Source organism: Cavia porcellus, unplaced genomic scaffold (genome assembly GCF_034190915.1).
Source record: "Cavia porcellus strain 051 isolate PalLab524CR breed Dunkin Hartley unplaced genomic scaffold, mCavPor4.1 scaffold_30, whole genome shotgun sequence".
Classification (NCBI taxonomy): domain Eukaryota; kingdom Metazoa; phylum Chordata; class Mammalia; order Rodentia; family Caviidae; genus Cavia; species Cavia porcellus.
Genome location: NW_026947513.1, coordinates 48,365,177 through 48,389,710, shown reverse-complemented (window position 1 = coordinate 48,389,710; position 24,534 = coordinate 48,365,177). Strand labels below are relative to the sequence as shown.

Genomic DNA, 24,534 nt, shown 5'->3' with positions numbered 1-24,534 from the left:
TCCAGATTGAGTTATAGCTCAATGTAGGGAGCTTGTGTCACATGCATAGGACCTGATAACTATCATCACAACAAACAGAGTAATACTAAGGTTCTCTGCATCATTTTGAAACAACATTGAGATTCCTAAATCTTTTTTTCTAACCAACCACTTATTCCATAAACAAAAAGTTAAAGCTCCATAAATAAAAAGTAGAAGGATAATTTAGAGAATCTTTGAAGACTCTTTAAGACATTCTTTAGCTTTTTTAAGATTTTCGCAAGGAGCCAAAAGGAAAATGTGACCTCCATTATTTGACAAAGATGAAAACAAGGAGGAAATGAAGGCAGATAAATCAACAAGTAAACATACTCTTTTTTCTTTACTTTTTTTTTTTTTCAATACTATTCTCACTGTAATGGTTGATTCATTGTGTCAACTTGAGAAGTTTAGAAGTTTAACTCAGCAGGGAGGCAGGATCTTGTGCTTTGTAAACATTTGTGAGTGCTACACTTGCTGGGGGAGGGGAGTGGCCTGACCTGCTCCCAAAGCAAGGGAGGAAAGAGGTTTGCTTCCGCCTCCTTCGCTTGTGCTGTTTTTGCTGTCTTCTGCTGCCTTGAACTGTTGCCCCTGTGCCATATCATCCTGCTTTGGAGCCAGCTGATTGTGGAGTGAAACTTTGACAAACTGTGAGCTAAATAAACCTTTCCCAATTTAACTTTGGGTCTTTGTATTTTGTCCCCGTAATGAGAGAAAAGTAACTAAGATACTCACCAAATCATCAACACAGGCAAACTCATCACTTAGTGTGCAGCAGGTAGTCAGAGCTGTCACCATCTCCTTGCCAAGAGAGATCAGTTCTTCAGTGGAAAGCTGGGGGGCTATTTTTGTGAGCTTAATAAGATAGCTAAAAGAACATATGTCTGTTTTTTTCTGAAGAAAATCAAATGCCCATTTGCCATTGAATAGCTACGCAAACTCAAAACCTTCATTGGTATGTGCAAGGTGAACCTCTGTTCTCACAGATCGCAGCAAAATGTCTCTTTACTCTGTTTCCTCCAGCACCCATCCTCTGCATCTCTACAGTTTTGCTTTCTTTCTAATGTCATGGTTATGTAGATTTTCTTATCTTGGATAGTAAGAAAAGTCCAGCTTCAAATTTTTTATATGGTTAGTAAATATTTTAAAGAGAGAACTTGGAAAATGCATATTGAGAATGAGATAAAGGAAACTAATGAATTGACTGAATTCTCTGCTAACAATCATAGTTACGGAAATACTGAAATCACTTTTTAAATTGTGCTTTGTTTTAAATTGAAGACTTTTAGTTTCAACAGATGCCAACTAGTGTGATAATTCATTAAGAAAACCTGAGATAACTGCATATAATTCATGAACACTTGCAAGAACACTGAAAGAATAAAAATTGCAGTGGTAAGCAAATCTAGAGCTATTTCTACAAACTCAGTTAAAATGGCTCAAAATCCTGGGCAAAGCATCTCCTGCCTGAGAAACTGTTGCCACCTGAATTTTGCTCTGCCCTACCTGCAAACCAGGATGAAATGCAGGATCTTCATCTAGAAATGAGAAAGCCAAGGTCAAACAGAAACTAGAGCAGCAGTTTAGCCTCTAGCGTTGCCTTCATTTCTATCCTCATGTCCAGGAAAAGCTCATGTGACAGCTCAGTGTGCTTTCCTGACAATTGCATTTTAATTCCTTCCCAGAGTTTATAAATTGGCCATAACTGAAAGGCTAACCTAGTTTATTTTACACTTTGGGGAATTTTACACTTAGTCCACTTGTGGAATCAACTTACTGATATTTCAAGCCATCTTCCCCCAAGTTTTGGAAATGTTTACATTCTTGTTGTACAATCTGAAGGCTTTTCCCAGTTGTTTCATTAAATTTGCCTTCCTGAAAATTAAAAATAATCATAGTTACATTTCAAAGTCCAATTGCTCATCATTTTATACCTTCTTAGATCTTTTAGAGTTGCAAATATAATTCAAAATTTATACTGACAATGACTATATTTGATTCTTACCTCACAATGATCAGAGAGGTTATGCCATTGCTGTTAAGAAAAGTTTCCTTGTGAAATTAGATGACTTTTCTATGACTCAACTAGTAATTATTGCTACAAAATATTTTTCAGACTTTATACCTTTTTCTAGCAATTTAGATTTGGAACTTCAAGCTTTCAATAGTTTTCTTCAAATACTTGACAGCTCCTCTTTCACATGACATAAAGTCTAACATTTACTGTGTGGTCACTGGAAAGAACTACACCATAAGAATGGATGCAGTGGGACAGATTGTATCTCCATGAGAAAACAGTATTTCCTAAAATCATGGTCCATTTCAGGACCAGAACAGACTACATCAGCTGATGATGTTGCTCTGCCTAATGATGATCTTACACTGAATCCAAACTAGACTCAGATTGATTAATCACATTTTATATAAAATGTGATTTATTAATCACATTTATTTATTTATTGACTCCAAAGAGGGGAGTAAAAATCTTCAATATAAATTTTGAGTGTTTTATTTGTTACTTTTCAAAGTTTTGAATCTACAAACCTACCACATGACGGTAACAATCTGTGGGTGTCTCTCTGCTGCAGCAATCCCCCAGAAAATCCTCATACACTCCAGTAATTCTCAGAAGCTCTGATGTAGACAGGTCTGGATGTCTTCTTGAGTATTCATAAAGAAACCTGTAATATGTGAGATATTACATATATTAAAACAGAGAAAGATACCCAGCTCCATTTTCTAGTCAAATGCAATACTACCACTGCTGTTAAATATCAACTTCTTCCTCTGGTCTGGTCAGGAGGTCTTTGAGGAAGATAATTTCAACACAGAAGACCATTTTATAAAAGTTCTTTTGTTTTCTTTTAGACATTTTTTAGTTGAGACAACAACATTAATAAAATAATGTAACACATGAGAAACATTGCCACCAGTACTTTAAAAACACACATTGAATATAATTCTGTTGGAGAATGCATCCAGAATTCCACCTTGAAACTGTGGGTATGTGATTTTCTCCTTATTCTCAATCTAACATGGCAGATATAAGGCATGGGTCTCTGTCCATCCTGGCACCTGGGCATGAGGCAATGCACCTTTCAGCTTTAAACCTTTGGCAGTGGTTTCCATGGTCAGGCCACAGTTTCATCACCATCTCTCACTTTGACCTTCTTGACTAATCTGGCTTCCTAACATGATCTCTCCAGAATCCCTTTGTTGCCTCAACTCATGTACAAGGTTATTTTCCAGTGCCAAGGCAGCGGTGCTTCACCTCCAGAGTCAGAGCCTCTCTTAGCATCTACTGTGAGCCATGGGCTTCATCCCAGGGCAGTAATGGGAAGGACACAACTAAAAACACATTCCAAAAGTGTTGCAAACACAAAATGCTCGAAGCCTACTGAGGGGTGGGGTATCCATTGCATTTTAGCTCAGATATGAGCACCTGAGAGACTGCAACTTAGGACAGATTCTGACTGGAAGAAGATGGCGGCTTGCTAGGTAACTGGGTAGAGAGCCTCTCTGGGAAAAACAACTCAGACGCTGAAATTTGACAACATGGAAAGGGCCCGATGAGTGGAGAGGGATCCTCATGACCCCAGGAGGAAACTGAAGGAAAAAGAAAAATAGGAAGAGGAAGGAAAAATGTGGGTGAAGGGCTGGAGCCGGATGTGCTCACTGAGACCCATCCTGCACTGTGCTGGGAGCACTATGGAGTTGCACAATCCAGTCGGGCTGAAGCTGCAGCTGCCGATAATGGGAGGACCTTGGCAGGAGGACGCAGCACAGCACGGAGTGGAGCCAAGGTGGAGAGCTGCATTAATTCTTGGTGAGTGCTGCAAACTAAGTCCTGCAGTGGGTGTGGCTGGCTGAAAGACATCTTGGAGTGGGGCAGAGTCCAGCGCTGCGGTGGCATCAGTCAGCCACCCCTGGCCCAGAGAGGACTGGTGGGATCAGCTTGGACTGAGTCATGCCCCTGGTGAGGACCCAGGAGCCAGGGACAAAACTGTCTCAACCCTGTGACGTCCACCACAGCACAGCCTAAGATGCTGAAGGCACTTGCCAGTTGACTATCTTAGAGGACAGGGACCAGCCTGCATCGTTCCCGTGTGAACCTCAGATAACAGTAAACTGGAGAAGGCAGCAAGCCCCCAGCCAGCACACTTCAGAAAAACTGTAGGCCATCCGGAAAGGGCCTGAGACCTCCATGAAGAAAGATATAAAAAGATTAATTAAAGAAATGCTAAGCCCCTCTCAAGAAAACACAGATGGAAGAATGGAGGAACCCAGAAAAGGAAGAGAAACCTTTGGTGAAGAATATAAACAAAATCTAGAATACATGAAACAGATCCAAAGAGATTATCAGGAAACTAAAAACTCCATTGAAAGCTGGCAAAATGCCTTGACAGAAACTAAAGTTAGCCTTTTGAAACTTGAAGAGAGACTTACAATGTGTGATCATAAAAGAAAAAAACCTATTAAAAATAATGAGGAACTAGGAAGTAACAATTCAAAGGCTAGAAGATGACAAGAGGATCTATAACTTAAGAATAAAAAATGTGAGTGAAGAAGCAGGAGTACCACAAATTAATTACAAAGACTATTCATAGAAATAATTAAGGAAAACTTCCCGAGCATAGGAAAAAGAAATGATATCCAGATAAATGAGGTGTACAGAACTCCAACCAACTACAACTAAAACAGATCTACACCCAGAAATATAATAATCAAGATCCCAGAAATCTACCACAAGAACAGAATATTAGAAGTGGCCAAAGAAGCAGATCATCAATAAAAATCAATAAAATAACAACAGACTTATCAACACAAACTCTCAAATCGAGAAGTGCCTGGGGGGAAATAGTCCAACCCCTGAAAGAAAATCACCTCCAACCCAGATTGATATACCCTGAAAAACACTTTCTCAAAATTAATGAAGAAATAAGATGTTTCCAAGACAAGGAGGTACTGAGGGAGTTCATGGCCACTAATCCAACCCTACAAAAAATACTGAAGGACATTCTAGTGAGGGAGAGGAAAAAATACCAGGATTCCAGCAATAGTGAGAGGCCTCAATGAATGGGGCAGACAGTGGAATGAAGGAGTAAAGTGGACAAATAATAGCAGAATAGAATAGCAGAGATGCGGCAGAGAAGGTAGGCTATAACCTTTAATATAGATAGCCTTGATACACTAACAAAAAGAAACAAAGAGTAGATTAGGAAGCAGGCAGGATCCATCGAGATGCTCTGAATAGGAAATATACTCAACCTGAAAAAAGGTTAATAAGCTGAAAGTCAAAGATGAGAAAACGATGCTCAGTGTGACGGGGAACCAGAGAGAAATAGGGACAACTCGTCCAGCAGCCGCAGATAGGTTGGAAAGTTATGACACTTTTGTGCAGTGTAGAACTACACAGCTAGAAGGAAGGAAAATCTTGTGGCTTTAGTAAGTAAAGGAGTTCAGCTCAAGATCAAGCTCAGGGGTAAAAAGGTTCAGCACCACTCAGATAAATAATGAGTTGACCCCATAATCTAAAAACTAAAGAGCTAGTGGACCCAAAATATACAAAGGATCCTGAGAAAGTTCAGAAAGGTGAGGAACTGCCTAAAAAAGGAAGGCAGAGGACACTGTTAATAGTGTATCAGAATTTAAAAGCCACAGTAGTCTTATCACTCTGTTTAGTTTGATTTTATTTTGTCCCAAACTGTCTACTCATACTAGATTTGAGAGCACAGACAGCTATTCCAAAAATAGCAGGCTATACCACAGTAACTATCCTTAATTTCCTATTCACTTAAACTGAAGCCCTGTATTACTTACATTGTCTTACTATGACTGATCTGATTTGAAGCTGGTTTATTAGAGTGCTGTTTGCCTTGACTGATTTTATTTGAATTTGGTATGCTTGATAATATCAAGTTAAGAGTAGAGGCAATTACTCTGAAGATGACAAGATATAATAAGATAACCATTCTGGTTTGATTATTAACTGCTTTTGAAGTCCTACAATGTCTCCAAAGTTGTATTTTTATTAAAATAACCATGCAATGCTATGTTCAATTACATTATGTCTGATGATGTGGGCAATTCTATTGAAAATAACAAGAGAAAGCATAATAACTACTGTAGATCACCTAATATTGTGGTTTTATATGTCTTTTTCATTTCATGTTTCTCTAGGAATTTGTTTTGTTGTCTTGTTATGATGTTTTTCCCTATAATACAGAAAGGATATACACATAGAGATTCACACATGGTGAGAATTTCTAAACAGCTTACAGGAACAGGTTATATAATGCACAATGTAATGAACAGATACTCTAAAGAAGAAGAGACACTAAGAATCCCAGTGCTAATTCTGTAGTGTGATATAAAATCTAGCAATACACTGTTCAGAGTGATATTAGTCTAGTCTCTTATGTTCAATTTCAGCATACGTAAAGATAAGGACAGCTACTACGAAGAGAATGTGAGACACTATGGCAGTCATTATTGACTTCCTCAATGTCAGGTCTTGAAGACCTAAAAAGCCTTCATCATCCTGTTATGGTTACATTAGTTCTGTAATGTTCAGTATCTATTCAATGTGTGTGAAGATGGGACAACTACTTGGAAGAAAACTACAGCCAAAAGGTAGACAGTGAAGATCTCCAGTGGACTTGCTTTGAAATCTGTGTTTCCTAAAATTGTTTCCTTATGATCTGTTTTGTTCCTTTTTGTTATGTTTAATCTTACCCTCTTTTAAAAAATGTTTTAAAGAAAGGACTGGTTCTGACCCAGCCTTCTCATTCCCTTCCCTTCCTCCCTGTGCATCCCTAAACACTGTACTGTCACAGTAACAGTCACACCTATGAGAATGAAGATGATGATGATGACGGCAGTGATGAGGATTGCTTCCACTTATGGCACACATGTGTCAGACAAAATTTCTAGTTTGGTTGAGTTTAATTTATCACTCTCCATGGCTCATTAGAGGTGACATAATTCAGAAGTAAGAGCAGGAGTCTGGAGCCAGATTGGCTGTGCCAGGTATTAGCTGTGTAACTTAGTGCAAATTTCTTAACCTCTCCATGCCCACTTCATCACCTGTAAAGTGAGAATGATAAATGCATACTAAGTTCAGAGGGTACTTTTTAAAAACCTAGTTGTCTAGTAGATGAAAACATAAAGCTCAATAAATTTTTGATAAAAAGTAGCTGCTTAGGGGCTGGGGACATACCTCATAACACAGCACCTGCCTGGCAACTGTGAGATTGTGAGTTCATTTCCTGATACGCAAAAGTAAAAAGTAGATGTTTATTTAACCCAGACCTATGTCTTCAGTCTAGATCTCTTGCAGGACTCAGGTTTATGACATAATTGCCTCATGCAAGCCTCAGCTACTCTACAAGTACTTCTAAGTCAGTGTGCACTCAGTTCCTAAACATGTGATTTTTCCCACAAAGCCTGCTTCTTCCCCAATGTGATCCATCTCATTGGATGAGAAAGCCACACACGAAGTTATGTAAGGGCCAAACAGAAGTATCCCAGGTGAAGGTCCTAAAACATAATTAAGATGTTTCCTCTCTTTCCTTCAATGGAAATACTTCAAGATTGTTCAATTATTTAGGATGCCTGTGATCTGGCTCCGTATCTCTCTCAGTCCCCTGATCTCTCAGTACAGACCCTCTGATCACTGCCACGTATACCAAGAACTTCACACGCCAAACCACACTCTCCCTACCTTGTCTGTCTAGATTACCAAAATTTCTTCAAGTAGCACTTCCTATTGAGCCTTTCCAAGATCTCCAGATTTAATTGACTGCCTCTTCAATTACTTAGCGCATAGTCCTAGTGCTATGTGTTGGAACTAAAAGAACATTTTTATACTTATTCAAAATAAATCTGTCTCTTAATGGTTTCAGGAAGTAGAAAACCACTAAAGTGCTTGGAATATATTTCATTTCCAATAAATGTTGAATGAATGAATATTCATATATGATACAATACAGCACAGAACAGTTGACTTGTCCCAGTGATGCAACCAGATTCAGATTTAGTTCTCACAGTGTAACATAAAATGCCATCCCACCAGCCAGTATATTTCAGTTAGCCTGCTAGTAGCGGTTCCTGTCACCGTTCTTGTTAATTTTATTTCTTAGAAATGGTTGGTCACTGTGATGCATATATGGTCACTAAATGCATGATACACTGTGTCAACTTGAAAAGTTTAGAAGTTCAACTAAGGGACTAAGCAGTGAGCCAAGTTCCTCACCTTGCAGACATGCTCATCCTGTGTAAGAGGAGGATGAGGAGATTGTGAGTGTTGCCCCTCCCTGGAAGGGAGTAACCTGCCTACAATATGAAGGAGGAAAAATTGCCTGCTCCCCACCATTTGCTTGTGTTGCTTTTGCTGTCTTCTGCTACCCCTCTGCCGTGACACCCTGCCTTGAAGTCAGCTGATTGTAGACTGAAACCTCTACAGTGAATTAAATAAGCCTTTCCTTCCTTAATTTTAGGTGTTGGGTATTTTGTCTCAGCAATGAGAGAAAATAATGCATATTGTAAGAATCAATTAAAAAATAGCAAGTACACTACCTATGCACATCCCCTGTATAGATCCCACAAACACTTTTCTCCCTAAGCCTTTGGGGCCTGACAATTTTATAACTCCCATTCCTTGAGAATTCTACCCTGGTAAATGACACTGCAGCTTTCTAACCAGAAAAAGGAAAGAAAGATTTATTTTGTTCTGTTAGAGGACCCCACATCTGACCTGCCTCCTCCTCACTTCCAACAGCCCCACGCTGCCCAGGCAGCCCCCAGCCCTCCACTGCCAGCCCAGGCTCTTGCACCACAGCCTTCTGCTCTCCCAGATTCCACAGCTTCACTACCAATAACACCTGAGCATCTCCTGAGCCACAAACTCACTTCCCGTCATGTGTCATCAACATTGATAAAAGTATTGGCAGTCCCATTGGCCTCTAGGACGTGGACTGCAGCCTAGTCAGCCACTACCTCTCAGCTGAGGCTCCAACTCACCTCCAGCTGCCATTCTGCATCTGCTCTGAAGCTCAGGGAGGCACACCCAGTCAAGTATTCCTGATGTATTATCAACCTTCCACTCCACTGATCTCCTAAATTGGAAACATCACAACCTGTCCTATTCAGAGAAGGCCCAGGTATGTACTTGCATCCATTTTCCAGACCCTCCTGACAATTGTCAGCAACTCATTCTGACTCTGTTTAACACCAAGGAATGCCACTATATTTTAGATGGAGGTCAAGTCTGGGTAAAATGAAAATTCCCCACCACTGTGGTTGATTCTGATGCTTGGATGAGCTCTTCCCTAAATGTGTCCAGATTGGGACTAGAATATGGAAAAAGGCCATGAAGCCTTAGATCAATCAGTACCACACTGCTCTACTAACAAGCCTCAGAGAGGGAGGCAAAAAACCAATAAACATGTCTAAAATTACTGAAGTTACTCTGGAAATTTTATTATGATTCTGTGAAGCCTACTGGGTCTAAATATCCTTTGACCCTAAAGCCCCTGAGACTCAACAAATGGTTAGTGCTGTCTTTGTTGTATAATCAGCCTCTGCCATCAGGAGAAAAATTCCAAAGCCAGCCTTACTTGCATTCAGGACCATGATCCTAGACCTGATCTTGACTCTGTATTCTAGGAAGAAGGATGACATTTACATGAGCCTGAAATGCCTGATAGTCATAACCCTGAAGTTTTAAGAGACTTGTGTCCAGGAGCAAAGGACTCACTCTCCTGCTATTAACCATGTCTCCTTTGGTGATCTAACTCTGTCCTACTACAACCCATGTTGCTGTTAAGAGATACTCCGTGTCACAAAAGGCTCAATTTAGCATCCAACCTCACATCTCTTGCTTGAAACAGTGTTGACTCCTGATAGACTATCAACCTCTCTCCCTTCCAGCTCCATCACAGTCACCCACACAAACAGTTAAAATATATTTATTATGCCTGTAGAGCCAGTTCAGGATCTCCAGGCTGTCAGTTCCACTGCAATTGCCCTCGATATACATTGCCTCAGTCTGCTAACCACAGTCTGCTACCCACAGCCTGCTGTGTACCTGTCTGGCAGTCGTCTGCCACCCAAAGCCTATTGGTATACCTGCATGAACCTGAAGAATGAGTTGTTATGCCTTCATTTGGGCTCCTGTCAGCCAGCCCCTCTTTGCCTTCAAATGAAAAGACCCCAGTTCTGAACTCGAAGGTTAATCAACCTGGACTCAACCTCTCAGAGATTCAAAAACCTGTTCACCTTGCTAGTTTCCCAGATGACTGCACTTCTGATTAACGACACCCAAGCTGCCTGATGGAAAGACACAAAGACTCTGCTACAATATCTGAAGAAACTGGCTAAAAGATATCTTGGGGAAAGGTTCAGAAATTCCATATATAACTGAAACTAAACTTTTTTATTGGTAAGTGATGATATGTGACTTCAAAGACTCTTAGTCAGACTGTCAGCTCCTGGAAGCACCCAGGAGCCTATTTGTGTAAACACCTGACCCAGTCCCTAAAGGTTTTGTCCCTGATTTGCCTCTATTCTCTAAGAGCCAATGTCCTTCTGATCAAGAAAATAGACAGGCTCACCTTAGTCTGAGACCTAAGGTTCAGGTGTCACATACTCTACTAGACCTCCGAAATGACTGTGGACCACTCAATGCTGCCACATACCTGTCCACCAATCTGGGCCCACCAGATCATGATTGCCTGGCACTGACTGATGAAATGTTCTCAAGATTTCCAGACTTAAAAATGACCCCCTGACAGATGCTGAGTGCATCCTGTTTACAAATGGAAGTACATCTGTTAAGAATAGAGTCTGATAAGATATACATGATGTAGTCACCTTGGACAAAGCTATTTCGACCAAAGCTCTCCAGCAGGAATGTTCTGCACATCAGAGTGCTTCCTGAAATTGTTTGGAAAATGTCAAAAGTGATTCCAAACCTGCACTCAAAATAATCCAGTCCAGAGGCCTAAGCCATCTCTGAGTATCAGATTGATTAAAACATCAACCTGAGCCAGAAAAGTACTTCCCGGTACTTCTAGGTCCATCTTAACCAAAGCCAGACCTTCCCTCACCAAATGTTCTGCAAGTTCAAGCCACAGTGCTAGCGTCAGTACCCCTGCAGCCAACCCAGGCTTCAGAGTCTGTTATTGGCCCCGACCTCCACCCAGCAAACAGATCGATTTCACTAAAGTGAAGCCTCATAAGGGCTAACATATCTGTTGGTACTTATATACACCTACTCAGGCTGGTCCAAGGCACTCCCTATCTGCACTGAGAAGACTACAAAACTCTGTAGGATCTTGCTGTGAAAAATAATTCCCAGATATGGTCTACCTTTCACCACTGGTAGTGACAACAGACCTGAATTAGTAGCAGAGATAACTAAATAAAAACTACGTCCAGCATATAGGCCACAAGCTATAAAAAGTTTAAAAAAATATTCCTGCAGAAACAGCTTGTAACTAGCTCCATAAAAGTTTATTGAAAGGACAGTTATACCTGTAGTCATGCCTACACACACACACACATAACTCAGTCTCATGTTAACTACCTCTACAAGTTTCAAAAATCCAGCTTTAGATTCACCATTCCAGAGTTAAAAGAGCCCATCCAGATGTCTATTGGAGAGTTTACCTGACCAGAAAGTTCCTCTAAAGTTTACTCTAAAGAGACCACACACTCGAAGCCCTGATCTGGTCACTGGACATTGTCCATGCCTGGGATGAGGACACTGTTCACAGAATTGTTCCATACGTATCTTCCTTTATTTTGTGCCTTTTCAGGCTGTTTTCCCCTGTCCTTGCTTTCATTTCATCCCTGCTCTGTTGCTAGCTGTGGCTTAGAATAAAAAATAACCAGTAAGGCCCTTTCCCTTATTCTACAGTTGACCAAAATATGAAAAGTGTCCTAGGCACATTGGACATGCTCCAGGGTCAAACTGAATCCCTTCCTAGAGAAGTGTTAAAACATGTCTCTTCCTAAAAACAACTTAAGGAGGGATTCTATAATAAGGAAAAACTTTCCAATTTGGGGGACCTTGACTAAGAACCCATCCTAGGACCACTGACAGCCCTAATGTTACTGCTTCTAGTTGGGCCTTTAGCTCAAAAAGATGACATGTAATATGCTCAAAAAAGATTTGCCAGGGAAACTAAAAGAATAGGGGAAATGTAACACACAGTGTCCCCTTAGCCAGTATACTTCAGTTAGTTACCCAGGTAGCCTTTCCAGTTCCAGGTCCCATTACTTCTACTTCTTAGAAATGGATAGTCATTGTGATGCATAGTTGGTCACTATGATGCATACTGTGAGAACCAACCAAAGACACCTCTGTACCTCCTACTTTACAGACCCCGTAAAAACCTCCATCTTCGACCCTTCAGAGTCTGACATTTTTATAAGGATAGATTCCTTACCAGTGCCTGTCTAACAATAATTAAATCTGCCTCCAAATCCTGAATGCCATCTCAGTGTTTCTGTTATTATAACAATGGGTTGTCAACCATATGCCTTTCCCTCTCCAATGAAGAGTAGCTCAGACCAGCAGCTAAACCAATGACTTCCTAGCCAGACCTTCTGGGCTCAATCCTTGCTCTGCAATTTTCTACTGTGAATCTCCAACAAGTCACTCAACTTCTTTATATCTCAGTTTACTCATCTTAGAAATAAGAAGAAACACTTCTTATTTTAGATGAAAGGAGAATTGAAGTATAAAATATTTAACCTATTGAGCAAATATCAAGTTCTCAATAAATGTTAGCTATCGCTATAGAACAGCTTCTTTTTCTTAATATTATGTGAAAACATTATAGCCTATAACTATGATTGTCAAAAATTATATGATACCCAGTGAACTAAGCGGTTGCTTATCACACAAAATTAGCCAACAGGAGCAAACTTTGCAAGTTTCTATTTGTCTTATCAGTGTTAACAGACAGTTACATTACTTGGCAAAGAAGTTGTCTGGGTCTGTATCTCTCTCTTGACACAAATGTTCACTGCCAGTAAGTTTTGCTTCTGTTAGAGACACATTCTTTGGTCTGTCATCTTTATTCGAGTTAATTATGCAGTCTTCACGTTCTGGTATTTTCTTCTCACAGCACTCTTTGATTTTGCTGGAGATGGAATCTTGTTTTGAACAAATATGGCTCATAACCTTGCTCTGTACCAAATAAGAACAAAAAATGGCTTTATTTTCAAAGTTTCCTCAGGGCTGCACCCTTCATAATGGAATGGTTGTATGCAAAACCAGTCATGAGCACAACATCTGGAAAAGCCTCATCAGTCAATTTAATAAATAATATTTATTTAAATTTTGTATTCATGAAATACACATGAAATTTCATATTAACACAAACTTTTTCTCGTCATATAATTATAAAAATAAGCTATATCACAATTCACATTTATTCTTAAGTATAAAACTGTTAAATACTCTTATTCTTCTGAGTTCTTGGCATCTTATATTCTAAATAGTATTGCTTTCCCATAAGAATTCACCTGTGTTGTCAATGGTGATCTTTAGAGACATGCCAGTGTAGTATTCTACACTTGGTCTTCATTGGGCTGAAACTCCATTGCCAAATACATGGCAAAAACTCAATAAATATTTGATAAATGAATGGAAGAATGGGAAGCAAATAAGCTATGATAGCAGCTACCAGATAGGTCTCAAATATAGGAAGCTCTTCTACTCATGATATTATCTTCCTATGGACATGATGAATTTGAATTTCTTCAAAAATGTGAAATAGAAAGCTTTATACTCTCCTCTGTCTCTATCCTTCCTCCTGATTCAGACTCCTCCATAAAGTTAAAAATTAAGGAGAGTTTAAGGGCTACCTAATTTATACACTAGCTGGATAATTTTTAAAAGCTGATCAAATCCCTGGTCCCCCTTCCAAACTGTCCAGAATGAGTCTGCATGTTCTTCTCACTCTGATATAGCCTTCGTCGTTGTTTCTGACCTCCCTGAGTATATACAACCTGATCCCACTGGAATCTTCTGGTAATCTAAGGTGAAGCATGGGATGAATCTGAGGGCTGAGCTGAACAACAGAATGGGGCTCAATACCATGTTTCCAACCAGCCACACAGAGCCAGTCTGCAAACATTCAGTTTGCTGAGCGTATTGCTGTTCCTGGCCCAACCTATCATGTAGTCTCTGAGAACTCACTTCTATTTTTAGTTAGACAGAATGAAATTTGAAATGTAATATGACCCCTTAGTCTCAGTCCCAAATTTCACAGAAAATCTCAATTGTATCCTAATTTTACAATTAAATTTAACATTATAAAATGCACATTTCTATAAATAAATAAATCATGAGTAAATTCCTTTAACGAAGGTACAGTTAGGAATAAAATAATCCTTTGACACCTAATGTCCACTGCTTGAAATAAAATGAGCATATCTCAGTACTCAAAAATTCAAATTATTTAATTAGTATGCTATCTTCATCTTAAGTCAAAATCACTATGATAAAACCTAATTTCAATGAATAAAAACTCAGAATTTTCTAAGTGAAATTGTATTATCATTGATTGCAAGACCAGTTTAAATTATGCAGCAATATATTTACTAGTATATTACTGTAGAAGATTGTTTTAGTTACCAGAGGCCAGGGATGAGGACACTGGGTAGATGCTGCTGTAAGGACACGAAATTTTCATTTGACAAGAGCAGTAAGCTCAAGAGATCAGCTATACATCATGATGACTATAGCTAATAAAAACACTATGTACTTCAGAAGTTCTGAGAAAGTAAAGTGTTTTTGTACCGGGGATCAAACTCACAGGTTTGCACAAGCCAGGCAGGTGCTTGCACTGCTGAGCTAAATCCCTGGCCCGAAGAAAGTAAATTTAAGCAAAGGTTTCCCTCACAAAAATTGTAAGTGTATGAAGAAATGCATATGTTAAGCAGCTTGATTTGCCACCCCATAGAATATACAGATACCAACATAATCATGTTGTATGCTATAAATAAGCAAAATCTGAAAAAAGGAAAAGAAACAAAGATCCCAACAGTATTTCATTTTAAAATTTGAAAAAAAAGAGACAAAGACACCAATATTATTTGAAAATATTTAGAAAACTGTACCTAAAAATCCTGATGAAATTTTCAAGAAAACAGCATTTTAAAGACATAATGATAAGTCATTCTTGGGCTTTACTACCTCTTTCTAACATCTCCAAGAGGGTTTGTGTTATAAAGGAAACTTCAATCTGGAATAAATATATTTTCAAAATTATAAATTCATAAATTTTATGTTAAGATGTTTAGTCATATAAAATACAGTCATGATAATAATCCCATGTATTTTTTTTAAAATATAGGGGAATTCATTAAAAATGTTACTTTTGTTGTGTGTTATTTTTAATAATATATTAACATTCTGTTTTCATTATAACGAAGTAACCACAAATTAGGGGCAACTGTAGAGTAAAAAATAGTCGTTTTCTTCAAAAAGCAAAACAAACAAACCAAAAAAACCCTCTAGTTTGTATTGATGCTCAAGGCCCAGGAATAGCCAAATCATGAGCAAAACAGCAAAGCTGTACCTAAGCACATTACAAAGCCGTGGCATCCAAACACCCAGCACTGGCGTAAAAAACCAGAAAGGGCAAACAGAGCAGTGCGTTTATGACAAACTCTTTTGGAGATGTTAGAAAGTAGTAGTTAAGCTCAGGAACGCCTTCTTATCATTATGTTTTTAAAGAACTGCTTTCTCTACTTTCATAGGGATTTTTAGGTACAGTTTCCCAGAAGCAAACTCACACATCCACAGCTAATCAATTTTCCACAAAGGTGCCAAAACTTACACTGCAAACAGAATAGCCTTCTTAGTAAAATATTCTGGGAAACTGGATGCTTTATGCAGATGAATGAAGCTGGACCCCTGCCTCTGACTAAACACAAAATTCAACTCAGAATGGAGCAACAAAGAGCTACCCCCACCCTGAAGTTGTGAAACCACTAGAAGAAAACAGAAAACTTAATACTTTGGTATAGGAAATGATTTTTTGAATAAGACCTCCAAAAGCACAAACTACAAAAGTAGAAATACACAAATAGAATTGTATCAAGCTAAGAAGTTTTAGAAAAAAAGAACAGAACAAGAGATCTACAGAGTAAAGAGGCACCTGACAGAACAAGGGAAAACATTTGCCAACCATTCATCAGACAAATGATTACTATCTAGACCATCTAAGGAAAAATATTGAACTACAAAACTCAGCCCTGGGTTTAGCTCAGCGGCATAAGCACCTGCCTTGCAAGCAGGCAGTCGTGAGTTCGATCCCCAGTACCGATAAAAAGGAAAAAGACAAAAAAAAAAAAAAAAAAAAAACTCAGCTCTACTTAAAAATAGACAAATAATCTACATACACATTCCTAAAATACAAGTGGCCAATTTCACTAGACACAGAGAAAATGCAAATCAAAATCACAAACAGATATATTGGTTATATTCAGAAAAGCAAAAAATTCCAAATGCTGGTAAAATATAAAGAAAGGAAACTCTAGTGCGCTGCAGGTAGGAATGTGAATTGGTACAGCCATTATGGAGCCCAATATGAAGACCCCTCAAAAAATTAAAAATCAGCCTACGTGATCTAGTTACACCTTTTTGGGTATATATTTGAAATAAATGGCATTAGTTTATTGAGGAATTATCTGCACTGCATTTTTATTTATAGTAGCTAAGATGTGGAATCAACCCAGGTAATCATCAATAGATACAGAAAATGTTGTATATTTACAAAATAAATGGAAAGAGATAGAAGGAGGTTGGGTAATAGTTACCAAAATACAGTTAAGAAGAATAACTTCTAGTGTTCTAAGTACTATGCTTTGTTAGTACCATAAATAGATACATAAATAGATAAATATGTGCATTTGTGTTACAATATGTATGATAGCATGCTGTGTATCCCATAGATATGTACAATTATTATATGTTAATAAGAAAGAAAAAATAATTGCTAAAACTCAGTTTATCAATATGTTGCTTGATTTTAGAGAATATTTACCTGGTCATGGATGCACTGCAAAACATCCCCTTCGCAGCACCCATAATACATAGAAGAAACATCTTTCAGAAGAGAGGTAAGTTCCCTAAATTCAATCTTGGGGAATTTTTTACTGAACACAGCAATGTTTCTGAAACAAGAATTGAGAGCCACTGAAATGGTGTGAACAGCAGGTACAAGGGGGCGCTCTGAACTGAAACAAGCTGACCAGTTCCTACAGCGTGAGACTATTAGTGTTGCACAGACAACTCTATCAAATAGCTGGAGGGGGCTTCACAGCCCATGGGCTCACTCTGAAAATCCTAGGCGGCTACTTAGGACCTTAGCATCCCGTATTTGAACAAAAAAGACTTTCTGCTCTTTTCTGTAATTGTTACAGAAAGACACTGTGTGAAGGTCATCATTCCTGATTTGAGCTTGTGACAGGCATAGATAATCCGTCACAGACTGACCAAAATATCTCAGAAGTACCCCCTTGTTTTTGAGGCTTTCCCTCCCCAGTCTTCTTTCACACTGTCCTAATAAGCTGGTTCTGAGCTATCCTCATAGACACATCCACCTCAAACCCCCTAAACACTCAGAAAAATAGAAACAAAAGTTCAACAAGTATTTAACAATAATGGAACACAGACAAAGAAATAGAAGTAGAGATAAGATATATATTACAAAACTCACATAGAGTTTAAGACTTTCGGTCCAAATTTCATAAGGGCCCCACAGACATTTTTTTGATAAGAAGAAAATGCTTTTAAATACTGTGTAATTGGTGTGGCCTGAAGGAGAAAAAGAAAATTCTATTGAAACAAAAGCAAAATCTTACTATTTGCTTCTTTTAAACTACCTATCAACCAAACTTTTCCAGGATTTTTTCAGAGACAGAAAATCTATTTTTATTTTATTTATTTTATTTTACTATAGTTAGAGATTGAAAAATGTGCTGTAACACGTGTGAATGGTGAGGCCAGGGCCCGGATGCTGGCTTGCCTGCGGGGTACAGGTACGGTGCTGGCCTGGCCAGGCAGGTTATGGTGAGCTGCCTGTCTGTGCAGATGGCTCCATCACCATCAACAATGTCATTAAGGCCTTGTTAAGATTTAGTGCCATCTTCCACTTCAGATTTTCATTCAAGAAAGATCTCTTCCAATTACAAGGAAAACAAAGCCAAAAGAGAGGCCCTAAAAATGAGTAACTGTCTTATACCAGTCTTGAGTAAACAGAATACTCAGAAGAGCAGCTGGTGGCCAATGGATTGGGAATCAGTGACCATGGCAGGATGGTGTCAAACCTGTAAATGACTCTTGACCTGATTTTGTGCTGAGTGAGGATGTAGAGGCCTCATCTTGGATGGCTCATTTTCTCTTTAATGGAGCAAATCCAGTACTCACCTTTTCCTGAAAACAGTTGGCTTTCTGTTGTTCTTCACAACAGGTTTTTGCAACTTCTTCAAAGCGAGCAGCAACAGTAAGAAGTGTAGGGGCGAAGACAAAGGGGTTCCTTCTGGCAACTTCATATATATATCTGTAAAAAATTTAAAAATTTTTAAAAAGGAGACAAGAAGAGAAAGGGAACAAACAAGAAAAAAAAAGAAACAAGGAAAAGAAGGAGGTGGAAAAGGAAAGGGAAATTGTAAAAATGAAAGCAAAAGGAAGAAGGTTTGTCATAATAGAAAAGTTCTACGCAGGTCAGCATGATCCAGTCCCCAGTGAAAACTGCACTGAGGACTTCATCTCCAAGTCCCTGCCTCCAAGTTCGGGGCAGTGATCACAGTTCTGACCCTGAGCACTGATCTGTGAATACTCTCCTTGTCCCTTGCTGGCAAGTGGACAGCAGCTCTCCCTTCTGTGTTCAAACAGTGGTCACACACAGCCCATTCCAGATTCAAGGATCCTATTTACAGTACTTGTGTTTAAATAAACCCGTGACAGTTTTCAAAGCACCTCAACTTTCCAGAAAAAAACTCTGCTTCTGCAATTAGTGAATAAAAGACAGATCTTTGATCATCCATTTAGTAATTTACCATTTACCTGAAGTTTAAGAACAAAGTTGCAATTTCCCCTTGGGAAGAAGAAATTATTTCTTCTTGTGCTTCATAGCAATTTAACACTAAACATACTTCTCTGTATCCTGGGGCTTATTACATTAGAAGATGCACATCACTAATGTGAAGGTTTTCAAAGAAGAGCGTTTGCATCAAAAGCCCCCCTCCCATCATGTGTTCAAGGAAGGTGATTACACTGCAGAGTGGGATCAGTCCACCAGTAACTTTGTAGCTGGATGGGCTGTTAAAAGGTGCCACTGGAGTTCCAGGTGGGGTCTAGCTGGGGAAGCAAGACAGAGTATGGTTTTGAAGGGTCTACCTTGTCCCCCCCCACCTTGCTCTCCCTCGAGCTCTCTCCCTAGCTCTCCATTTCTTGGCTGCCATGAAATAAGCAGCTGTCCTCCACTTCTTCCACTATCATGTTTCACTTGGAACCAGTTGATCTCTGAAACTGAGCCAAAATAAACCATTTCTCCTTGAAGTTTAATCAGGTGTTTTTTCCAGTGAGGAGAAACTGACTGATACAATTTCTCTCATTTGTATCTGTCTCCTCAACTCTGAGCACAGAAAGCATTATGTATATTGGATAAATTAATGAATAAATAAACCATGTTCCTGTGAAAGAATAATGTTTCAGTTAAATCATTTTGCTATTAAAATTGAACTTACTGATTTAGAAAAGAGTCTCTGGTATTTTTATAAGCCTCACATTTCTCTTCAGGATCCAGAGTAGGGAAAGGAGGCAGAAATCCTACATTGGCTTTCTTGTTATAAAAGAAACAGAGTCTTCTTTTAAAGTCAACTTTCCTACAGCAATGTGAAAAGTTATATTTCTGAGGCAGCCCCTCCATGGAACACATCATTTCCTGTAAAACATTATTCTGAACAGCAAAGAGGAAAAGAATGATTTTTAGTCATGATAAAGCTATTCTGCCTTCTGAAAATGACACAATAAACCAATGCTATCTTTTGAGAAAGAGATGGCAATTTCCCAATCCTTACCAAAACCATTTTCACTCATTCCCTTGTCAGCCATCTCGCATTTTGGGAAATCTATCTTGCCCAGGACCCCTTAACCCATTACTCTTTCGTGGCTGCTCGCATTGTCCTTGCAGTTTGGCTTTTCTCATTTCCCAAAGTAGCAAGTGCAGTGTGTTAATGTATTGGAGAAGGATTTACTAGTATTGTTTAGTAGTACTAGTATTGTCTAGACATAGAGAAGTTGCTCCCCCAAAAAGGGGAGCAATCATAGGGCATATGTTGAGAGGAGACACCTAAGAATGGTGCCTCCTTCCTTCCATATTCTTTTTCAGGCTATTAAGCCTCCGATGCCTGGTGATCCACTTTTGGAACACCCAGAACAATGGAACAAAATAAAAGATTTTTTTTCTCTTCAATTCCTGTTCCTTGGATTTTTCTAGGTACCATGTATGAATTTCATGCAAGAATTCAAAAACTTGCCATCCTTGGCATAAATGAGTTAATTGCCTTCCTGCCTGTCTTCATGGGATACTGTGTGAAAAGCATATTTATATGTATTACAAGCACACACCCAAGTCTTCCAAAACATCCTAATGCAGAATTGCACTTCTTCTGAAGAAAGTGACCTGTCATAAATTCTGGAATTGTTAAAATAAAAATTACGTGCATAGGCATCTTTCTTTTCATAATTCTAAGCCAGAAATTCTCTAAACTTTGACAAATCACCTCATGTATGCAAGAATTGCGAATGATTTACTCACAGCCAGTTTTGAACACTCTGGAAGTGTCTTGTCACCCAAGCACTTATCTTTGTATTTCATCATATCTTTGATCAGCATTTCCATGTCATCAAATGTTGCTTCCTGGACATACTGAGCAAATGCAATGATGGTCCTACAACAGTCCACATGGGGCACATGGTGACTCCTGGCAGAATTTCCACAGATGTCTAATAAAAATCCACAGCAACAACCACTTGCTGAATTAAATTATTTAAGAATTAGTGCTATGAATTTGGCATATTCTTGACAACTTAATCACCTCATCAAGATTTTATAATTAATGTTATATTTACTTTTTTCATATGATATTTATATAATTATCTCTGAGAAGCATTAACATTTCTGGAACCTGTCAGATAAGATTACAATAAACATCATCAAAAGGAATCTAGCAAAGAAGCCAAAAATATACACTAGATAAAGGACTTTTTAAATAAATTGTGCTGGGTAAGTTAGATATTCACAGAAAAATTGAAATTAGATCCCATCTCTCACTATGTATAAAGGTCAGTTCAAAATAGATCAAAACCTAGGCATGAGACATGAAATTTTGAAACTACTAGAAAAAAACAGAGGAAACCCTTGTTGCCCTAAGCACAGGCAAAGAGTTCCTTTGTAGGGCTCTAGCTGCACAGAAAATAATAACAAGAATCAATAAATGGGATTGTATCAAATTTCTAATTTTCTGTACAGTGACGGAAACAACTAACAGAGTAAAGAAACAGTCCACAAAATTGGAGAAAATCTTTGCCGACTACATTTTCAACGGAGGATTAATATATAGAATATATAAATAACACAAAAATCTAAATACCAAATAGTCAAATATGTCAATCAATAAATTGGTTAATTAATTGCATAGATGTTTTGCAAAAGTACAAATGACCTATAAGTACATGAAAGACAATTCAGTATCTTTATTCATTAGGGAAATGCAAATCAAAACTACACTAGATATCATCTTGCTAAAATCAAGAATATAAAAAACAGTACATGCTGGTAAGGATATTGGGAGGAAAAAAGACTTGTCCACTGCTAGTGAGAATGTAACTAGTATAGCAACTGTGAAAATCAGTGCACAGGTTCCTCAAAATACAAAAAATAGACCCATTTATACCACTTCTTCCTATATATTCAAATAGCTTTTTCTAGGGACACATGCGTAACTATCTTTATTTTGACACAATTAAAAATAACCAAGATATGGAACCAGTCTAAAGGCCTGGATATGGTTTATATCTAGATGTTCCCCTCAAAATCTTATGCACTCATAGGTGGGTCTTTTCAGAGGTGTTTCCATCTAGGGTGTGTGAATATGGGTTAAATTAGTCCTCTGATTAGTTTAGCACTGAACTGGGTATAGATAATTTTTGTAAAATAAATAGGCATATTAAAAATACATAAGCATTTTTAAAGAATAGAAATTTTTAAAAGACTAAAAGAAGGAAAAAATTGTGTACTTGTTGATATTACAGAAATTTATGGTGCTTGTTATATAAAAACATTAAAACTGTATTTGCAAAACAAGGAGTCCAGCGAAACTCACATGGATGCAGTGTTCTCATTTATAAATTTCTGGGTAACATTGAAGTTATCTGAAAAACAAGCATATTTATTTATATATCCTGGCATTTTAACATTTTCACTATAAATAGCTATATAAGGCATTTAAGAATGTGAAGTGTAAAACACAGCAGTATAAAGTAATTTAGTGCATCTAATAAGGAAGATAGAAGTCATATGAACCAAATATGATGCTAATCAACTAACTATACATTTAAGAAACACTAAATTGAATTGATGCGAATTAATCTCAATCCGACCATATTTTAGATTTGCTATTGATACAAATGCCAAATACAACACCATCTCCTTACCTAATGGCTTGTCATTTACAACCAAAACTCTAGTAATATGAAGATTATGGGTAGCTGATGTAATTCCAGAACAGGGCCTAAAGGGACATGCTATGGCTGGCTGCAGGTCAATGCAGTTTATGGTATTAGTCAGATGCAGAATCCCTAAACTCACAGATTTTTTCCCAATGAGTACATAGTGACCAGAAGACACTTATGTATGTCCAGACTACAGTTCTGGAGTCTTTATGTCTTGCAAAGTATGCTGAACACCATGAGGCAATGAACAATGACCAAGAAAGATTTCTCCTCTAGATCTCTGGGTCCTAACCACACACAGCAGATGCCTAGAGTTGTACATGTGACTAAACTCCAATTTGAAAAGTGCTTAAGTACTTTTCAGGAATGCTTTAAGATCCCTGAATAAAGAAAAGGTTTATGTGGGATAGTAATATGCTCATTTCCACACAATCGGGTGTGCTATGTCTTATATGTCAGAATCTCCCCCAGTGACTCTCAAATAGGACAAGATAAGAACTATTTGTCAAATGGATGGAGGAATAATGTTCAGAAAAAGTAAACATTAGGAGACTTCTTGCAATATTTTTATTGAGAAGTCAATATGAAATTAATTTTGATAGAAATAGAAATGAAAAGGAAAGTATAGGTGCAAAAGATATTATACAAACAATAATTGACAAGATTTTTAAAACAAGGAGAGGAAGAACTCAGGAATGATCATTCTCACCAAGCGCTATGACATCTCACTAGCAGGCACTTGGGACTGTGAATAAAACAGATCCACACTGTCAGGGTCAGTATCACATAGGACCTTTTGTGAAAACTACAGAAAACTCCAACTCCCAGGTCAGAGGGAGTATTTAAAAAAACTTTCTTTGAACAAATGAAGTTAAATGTTTTCCCATTTGAGTATGAGAAATATAAAGGTCACCTCCTCCTCCAGGTTTACACTGCCTTGAATAGTATCAAGGGGGTTGCAGAAAATGTACAGTTGGACAGTGATTAAGGTCTTGTGTGCTCTCAAAATATTTACCATCTAGTTAAGAGGTTCACACTGGGCAACCACATTCCTCCCCAAAAATCTCAACTCATGTATGTTGTTCCATTGTTACCATAAATAATACACATTTCCAATAAGCACCAGTGTTGTGATATTCACAGCATATCTCACAGCAGCACTTTCTATCTTGCTATCTATCAGTTGCTGACCACTTCCTGAGTGTGAAAACTGGCTGCCTACAGACTAGGTAATGTGATTAGCAAACTCAAATTCCAGAAAAGATTGATGAGATAACTGAGCTCAATAAATAAACATAAGGAGAGGGAGAAAAGGGTAAGAATTAAACTGAAAAAAAGTTTTAAAAAAGGAGAAAATATCCTAATTCAGTCATTCCTTACTGATACGCAGATAAATTTCTTACCGACTTCTTGAAGCTGTGTGGGCAGGGTTAGGGACTCAATCAAAATGAACAAGAAGAAAATAAAACCTGTAAATTTTAACTGCTGCATTTTTTAAAAAAGAAATAATATTCACAAAAGAAACCACTGTGGCTGAGGTCTCAGGTTTTTATGTCTCTGGAATGTCATTAGTTAACTAGTAACCTGTGTAATCTGGTTTTGAAACACTACATATTTGATTTCCATTTGATCACATCACAGAATTTCCTGAGAATTATTAACCAGAAAAAAACAATCCTCTTTATTTCACTGGAAATAATCTATTGGGTTGGAAAAAAGGTCCACAAAATCTTCAAACACTATAAATATTAAAG

General features: G+C 38.1%; 1 protein-coding gene across 2 annotated transcripts in view; it reads right to left on the bottom strand.

Moving 5' to 3' along the window:
• The window catches only part of Afm (afamin), a 28,269-nt gene extending 3,951 nt beyond the window's left edge, over nucleotides 1-24,318 (bottom strand). For both annotated transcript variants that reach the window (XM_063240515.1, XM_003467528.3), the window contains exons 1-11: nucleotides 24,184-24,318; nucleotides 22,432-22,480; nucleotides 20,865-20,997; nucleotides 19,792-20,003; nucleotides 18,470-18,602; nucleotides 17,760-17,857; nucleotides 17,085-17,214; nucleotides 13,002-13,216; nucleotides 2,567-2,699; nucleotides 1,796-1,893; nucleotides 754-886 (exon numbers count right to left, since the gene is read on the bottom strand). In XM_063240515.1, the coding sequence (XP_063096585.1) occupies nucleotides 754-886; nucleotides 1,796-1,893; nucleotides 2,567-2,699; nucleotides 13,002-13,216; nucleotides 17,085-17,214; nucleotides 17,760-17,857; nucleotides 18,470-18,602; nucleotides 19,792-20,003; nucleotides 20,865-20,997; nucleotides 22,432-22,480; nucleotides 24,184-24,271 (1,422 nt within the window). In that variant the 5' untranslated portion in view covers nucleotides 24,272-24,318. The remainder of the gene's footprint in view (nucleotides 1-753; nucleotides 887-1,795; nucleotides 1,894-2,566; nucleotides 2,700-13,001; nucleotides 13,217-17,084; nucleotides 17,215-17,759; nucleotides 17,858-18,469; nucleotides 18,603-19,791; nucleotides 20,004-20,864; nucleotides 20,998-22,431; nucleotides 22,481-24,183) is intronic.
• Between the last annotated feature and the right edge of the window lie 216 nt (nucleotides 24,319-24,534).